This window comes from Hordeum vulgare, chromosome 3H (genome assembly GCF_904849725.1).
Source record: "Hordeum vulgare subsp. vulgare chromosome 3H, MorexV3_pseudomolecules_assembly, whole genome shotgun sequence".
Taxonomy (NCBI): domain Eukaryota; kingdom Viridiplantae; phylum Streptophyta; class Magnoliopsida; order Poales; family Poaceae; genus Hordeum; species Hordeum vulgare.
In genome coordinates, this window is record NC_058520.1 from 565327780 (window position 1) to 565334168 (window position 6389).

A 6389-nucleotide genomic window follows, 5' to 3' on the forward strand; every position below is an offset into this window, starting at 1 on the left:
TTGAGCTCGTGTTCTTCCCCCATTATTGACCTTCTTAGAGCTTGCTGACTTTCAATCCCTCCAATGATTCTTTCTAGTTCTTGAGGAAAAAGAGAGAGGAGATCTAGATCCACATCTCCACCAATTACTTTCTCCTCTATGTGAGGGAAACCCCTTGGATCTTGATCTTGGAGTTCTTTGCGAGCTCCTTGTTCTTCCTCTCATATTCCTCCATAGCTTTTGTTGTTGTGGAGGGATTTAAGTGTGAGGGACTTGACCACTTCGTGTATTCTTACCATTGCATTAGTTGCATCGGTTTGAGTTCTCCACGATGATACGTGGAAGTGAGAAGTTGAGAAGCTTGTTACCCTTAGGCACTTGGTAGCCCTAGAGATTGTTCTTCGTGGATGCTTTGGCATCCTAGAAGCTTGGTGGCGCCTCAGAGCTCAATCATTGTGGTGCAAAGCTCCGGGCAAGCATCGGAGTCTCCAATTAAGTTGTGGATATTTTCCCGAGCATTTGTGGTCACCTCGAAGCCATATGTCATTGTGGTGAAGCTTCATGATGTTGTTGGAAGCCTCCAATTAAGTTGTGGAGATTGCCCCAACCTTGTTTGTATGGGTTCGGTGACCATTCTCAAGGGCCCCTTAGTGGAATCACGACATCTTGCATTGTGCGAGAACGTGAGGAGATTATGGTGGCCTTAGTGGCATTTTAGGAAGCATTGTGCCTACACATCGTTTCAAACGGAGATTAACGTCTGCAAGGGTGTGAATTTTGGGATACATCGTCGTCTCCGCATTCCTCGATTATCTTTTACCCGAACCCTTTACTTATGTACTTTACTTTATGATAACCATATTGTTTCTTGTCATATACCTTGCTATCACTTAGTTGTTTAACTTGCTTAGCATAAGTTGTTGGTGCACATAGGTGAGCCTAGTTGTTTTAGATTTTGTGCTTGACAAATTAAACGTTAGTTTTATCCCTCATTTGTTCAAGCCTAAACCATAATTATTTTAAAACGCCTATTCACCCCCTTCTCTTTAGGCGACATCCACGTCCTTTTAGCTGTGCCTTTCAAAAATGAAAAAAATGCATTCTTTATTATTTTTATTCTTTCACAAGAGCCACGATTTTGCTTGTTGTTTTTTCCTTCCGCGGGAGACACATCTTTTCTGTTTGGATTTTTTCAAATTCTTTTGTCAAAAACTATTAACATATGATCTAATTTTAAAGATCTCGATGCGAGGAATCCAATTATGAAAAAGGTTCGAGATTTAAACACATAGTTTAAAATATAAAACATTTTGACAATACAAATATATGAAAAAAATGAAAACCTCTCAAGTTGCATTGTTACGCGGGCAGACCGGGCCGGACTCGAACTTGCAAGAAACAATATTTAGCCTAGGTCGGGCCGGGCCAGCTGGGCTTTGTCGGACTTTTCCAGGTTGGGGGCCGATTTATTAGGCCCGACGGTCAGACTTACGATTGGACCGGATTAGGTTCGGGACTAAGTTTTTTAGTTTGGAGAAAGGACATATAGAAAAAAAGATAGAGCTAGACAAAGAAAAACAAAATGTATGGCGTCGACAGCAGGATTCGAACCTGCGCAGGCAAAGCCCAACAGATTTCGAGTCTGTCTCCGCATTCCTCGATTATCTTTTACCCGAACCCTTTACTTATGTACTTTACTTTATGATAACCATATTGTTTCTTGTCATATACCTTGCTATCACTTAGTTGTTTAACTTGCTTAGCATAAGTTGTTGGTGCACATAGGTGAGCCTAGTTGTTTTAGATTTTGTGCTTGACAAATTAAACGTTAGTTTTATCCCTCATTTGTTCAAGCCTAAACCATAATTATTTTAAAACGCCTATTCACCCCCTTCTCTTTAGGCGACATCCACGTCCTTTTAGCTGTGCCTTTCAAAAATGAAAAAAATGCATTCTTTATTATTTTTATTCTTTCACAAGAGCCACGATTTTGCTTGTTGTTTTTTCCTTCCGCGGGAGACACATCTTTTCTGTTTGGATTTTTTCAAATTCTTTTGTCAAAAACTATTAACATATGATCTAATTTTAAAGATCTCGATGCGAGGAATCCAATTATGAAAAAGGTTCGAGATTTAAACACATAGTTTAAAATATAAAACATTTTGACAATACAAATATATGAAAAAAATGAAAACCTCTCAAGTTGCATTGTTACGCGGGCAGACCGGGCCGGACTCGAACTTGCAAGAAACAATATTTAGCCTAGGTCGGGCCGGGCCAGCTGGGCTTTGTCGGACTTTTCCAGGTTGGGGGCCGATTTATTAGGCCCGACGGTCAGACTTACGATTGGACCGGATTAGGTTCGGGACTAAGTTTTTTAGTTTGGAGAAAGGACATATAGAAAAAAAGATAGAGCTAGACAAAGAAAAACAAAATGTATGGCGTCGACAGCAGGATTCGAACCTGCGCAGGCAAAGCCCAACAGATTTCGAGTCTGTCTCCTTAACCACTCGGACATATCGACCCACTTGCCTCTTTCATTGCTCCAAATTTAATCTTCAATGACAGCAGAAAACCTAACTGCCTTGCTCTGTTCTCGTCTTCGGCTCCCCTTTGCTTGCCTACCAAAGGCCTCTGCGTCTTCGCGATACCTGCGCCGCCGCCATGGACGCCGCCACCGCAAGGTAAGGGATCCTCTGCCTTCCTCCTCATCCTCCAACCCACGCGATACCCCCCTCACGCCCGTGCCCCCCTTGTCCGCGCAGCCGCCTCCGCGCCTTCGAGAGCTGGATGCGGGAGCACGGCGTCGTCTGCAGCGACGCGCTCCGCCTCGACGCCAGCGAGGCCGGCGGCGTCTACGTGCGCGCGCTCGCGGCGCTCCGGGAGGGCGACGTCGTTGCCACCATCCCGCGCCGCGCGTGCCTGACGCCGCGCACGACCGGGGCCGCCGCGGCCATCAAGGACGCGCAGCTCGGCGGTACCCTCGCTCTCGCCGTCGCCGTCATGTACGAGCGCGCGCGTGGCGCCGAGTCGCCGTGGTACGACTACCTCCGCCTGATCCCGGACTGCGAGCCCGTGCCGCTAGTCTGGCCCGAGGACGAGGCCGAGCGCCTCCTTGCCGGCACCGAGCTCGATAAGGTGAAACCTTCTCCTGTAGTAAGTCGCGGTGCGTATGTATCTTAGATGTGATTGATGTTGCAATGCAGTAAATTCTGTGAATTTTGCGTTTATGTTGAGTGGATTCCTCTGATACATCTTTGCACTAGTTCGGTTAGTTTGAGTTGCCTGAAACCGTGACTTGTTTGCTCAAATTATTTGTATCGTGAGCTAATTGGACAGTATCCAAAGATGTATTCCAACTTTCTGTGAAATCATATGAGCTAATTTCATTGTATTATGTTTCATATTGCTCTTCTTGTCTAAGCGTAGAGATTTATCTAAAAACGGCAAATTTCTAGGCAGACAGTGAAGCAAGACAGGGGATTCCTTTGTGAGGATTGGAAAGAATGTATCGAGCCCCTCATTGCGTCTGGAGAATTGGGGGTCAATCCAGATGATCTTAGCCTGGAGAAATATTTTGCTGCTAAAAGTCTTCTTTCATCAAGGTCCTTCCGTATAGATAAATTTCATGGTTCTGGAATGGTTCCCCTGGCTGACCTGTAAGCTACAATCTACTTGTGTATTTTGATTCATTTTACCTGCTTATGTTGCAAATGCTGCATCAGTTACATAGTAGTGACTGGTGAGGTATAGTGGTGTGAATATTAACATGGATATGTGCCCTTCACTGCATTTGCTTATCAGTTTTAATCACAAGACTGATGGTGAACATGTCCACTTCACTAAGTCAGACGCCTCAGACTCTGATGAAGAAGAAGATGGTGATGATCAAAGCAATACAGACTCAGATGAAGAAGAAGGTAGCAATGATCAAAGCAATGTACACTTGGTTGAAGAAGAAGATGACGATGATCGAAGCAATGCTTCTGCTGATGAACCGTCAACTGTTGAAAATTCCACCGCCAATCCTTCAGGTTATTTTCATTGACATTGACAGTATAGCTTGTAGTTGATTGATGGGGAGTTTCGCTCATGATTATTCTTGTACTTAGGTGAAGGATATAACGATGAAGATTTGGAAATGATTATTGTGAGAGAAGCCAATCCAGGGGATGAGGTAATGCACAGCTGCTAACTTGCCATTGATTTGTGGTCAAGTGATTGCTCTATTTTGTTGTTTTGGGTCTCCATTAGGTCCGTGTATCAATGCAATCACTGTTCTCTGTTGGGATGAAACAATACCATACTAATAATGCAACTTCTTTTCTCTCTCTTTGGACTCTAGGTTTATAATACGTATGGTACCATGGGAAATGCTGCTTTGCTTCATCGCTATGGTTTTACAGAACTTGACAACCCATACGACATTGTTAACATCGACTTAACACTGGTCACCAAGTGGTGCTTGTCCAAGTACTCCCATCGATATGCAAAAGCAAGGATATCACTATGGCATAAGCTGGGCTATTCAGGCTGCACCAGTGAAGATGCCGAGTACTTTGAGATCTCATACGATGGAGAGCCCCAGCTCGACCTTTTAATCCTCCTCTACATCGTCTTTTTGGAGCCTGAAGTTTATGACAAGTTGGTCTGTGAAGCTGAGGATCTGATTGGCGATGATGAGCAGGACGATGAGCAGGATACCATCGATAGTTTTGCTAAGGTTGTCAAAGTAACAAGACCCGCTAAAAATGGGGTCGAAAAACTGCCTGATGTGAAGAAGCTACTGCATAGTGAGAGCATTGGCTCTGCACTTGCATCCATTGCTGACATTAGGGAGAGCCTCTATGGTTCCAGCACTTTAAAAGATGACGAGGAGAAGCTCCGAACATGCTCTCGTGTCAGCGAAAGGAATCTTTACCATTCCCTGGTGCTGCGCGTGAGTGAGAGAAAGATACTTGGCAGATTGAGGAAACATGCCTCCAGTTGGTCGAAGATCAAGAAGAGGAAGCATACCTAGTTTTTGAATTTTGCAGTCGGGAAGCACCTGTAATTTTTTTGCCTTGTTAAGATCGCCCTATTCTGAAATGTTAGTATCGCCCGTTGAATTTATGTCAGGCATTTGTCACTCTTCTTCTAATGGTTTGATTTGTAGTTCTTTGTTATGTTTCTCCTTATAAAGGTCAGACCATTTAAAGATGCACTCTCAGAGTTTCAGTAGTTGAAACATCCAAACTCGTGATGTTATAGATTGCCTTGATTTATGATTTTGTTGATTCGATTCTTTCTTATGTCACCGCTTACACAACCGCACTACTCCATGAAGAGACCGTCAACCAGAGTATTAGCCCACTTCTACTCTAGGGTGTGTTTGATTCAAGGGACAAAGCTAAATGGTTATGGGTATCCCATATATGTCAACTGTCAAGCTCAACCGTGAATAGGGCCTTTTTTCTTCTTCTTTCTGTTTGGTTCGATAGATGAGGGTAAGCCAATATTATGTTTGGTGTGAAGGACGCGTCAGAAAACATCTTCTACATAGCGTCTCCACAAATTGCTGAGAATACCCACGACAGGAAATGTCAAAAAACTGATCTCAGTTTCTCTTTTTTCTTTTGATATCAACTCTCCAAATCACTGAATCCAGTTTTTTGACATTGGTAAAATTACACTTCTGAAATGAGTGAATTTAGTTTTATGAATTGATTTAAACCAGTTTTTTGAAATATGTGAAGCGTGTTATTTAAAAAGTATGAAATTGATTGTTTCAATGTGCGAAATTGGTTGTTTCAAGTATATGAAACTGGTATTCCCTCCGTTCCAAAATAAGTATGTTGGGTATTTTTCTAGTATATGAAACATATTGTAGTGTGTTTGTCAATTTGTTTATTCCAATGCGTGAAACTGATATTTGTGAAACCTAACTGGAATTATTTCAATTTCAGTTGTTTGACGCCGATTTTTTTTTCTTTCATGCTGATTTTTACATATCCGACGGCAGCTAGATAAATGTGGTTGTCAACATAGTTGCTCTCTCTTCTTTACACCGTATAAATTTGAAATTTGTTTGGGCAAGATAAACCACTTGGCAGGTTTTTCTTTTTTTGATGGAAAACCACTTGGCAGTTGGCACAAAGGGCGGAAAAGATAACATCTTCCTTCAAACATCGACACCCAACATGGCAACGCGAAACACGAGCATGATTAAACAAAGAGGCGAACAATTCCGAGTTCAGGCATGCATATTAGGCCTGTGCCAATGCTAGTTTCTTAGCGCGGTTTTATAGGCATTTTGCTGACATGACATACTAGTTAATGAAGAAAAATGATGAGATTGTATCTTAGCTAACATACAACCTTTGTACATGATTATAGATAAAAATAGTTCTAGCACGATCATATGCATGCAT

At 42.7% G+C, this 6389-nt stretch overlaps 1 protein-coding gene and 1 non-coding gene across 2 annotated transcripts; one reads left to right on the forward strand and one right to left on the reverse strand.

The window, feature by feature from the left end:
- Positions 1-2421: 2421 nt before the first annotated feature.
- On the reverse strand, positions 2422-2503 carry TRNAS-CGA. The gene has a single exon. It is a non-coding gene; the product is annotated as a tRNA-Ser (tRNA).
- A 140-nt stretch (positions 2504-2643) lies between these two features.
- Positions 2644-5182, forward strand: LOC123442039 (ribosomal lysine N-methyltransferase 3). Its single transcript, XM_045118160.1, has 6 exons — positions 2644-2663; positions 2745-3117; positions 3442-3638; positions 3784-4013; positions 4092-4156; positions 4325-5182. The coding sequence occupies exons 1-6, from the start codon at positions 2644-2646 to the stop codon at positions 4997-4999; spliced, it is 1560 nt and encodes a 519-aa protein (XP_044974095.1). The 3' UTR covers positions 5000-5182.
- The last annotated feature ends 1207 nt before the right edge of the window (positions 5183-6389 follow it).

Excerpts from the sequence above, each read along its gene's own strand:
- LOC123442039 (XM_045118160.1), top strand. The coding sequence starts at position 2,644 with ATGGACGCCGCCACCGCAAG. Across the intron at positions 3,118-3,441 it reads CCGGCACCGAGCTCGATAAG|ACAGTGAAGCAAGACAGGGG; the intron begins GTGAAACCTTCT and ends ATTTCTAGGCAG. Across the intron at positions 4,157-4,324 it reads AAGCCAATCCAGGGGATGAG|GTTTATAATACGTATGGTAC; the intron begins GTAATGCACAGC and ends TTTGGACTCTAG.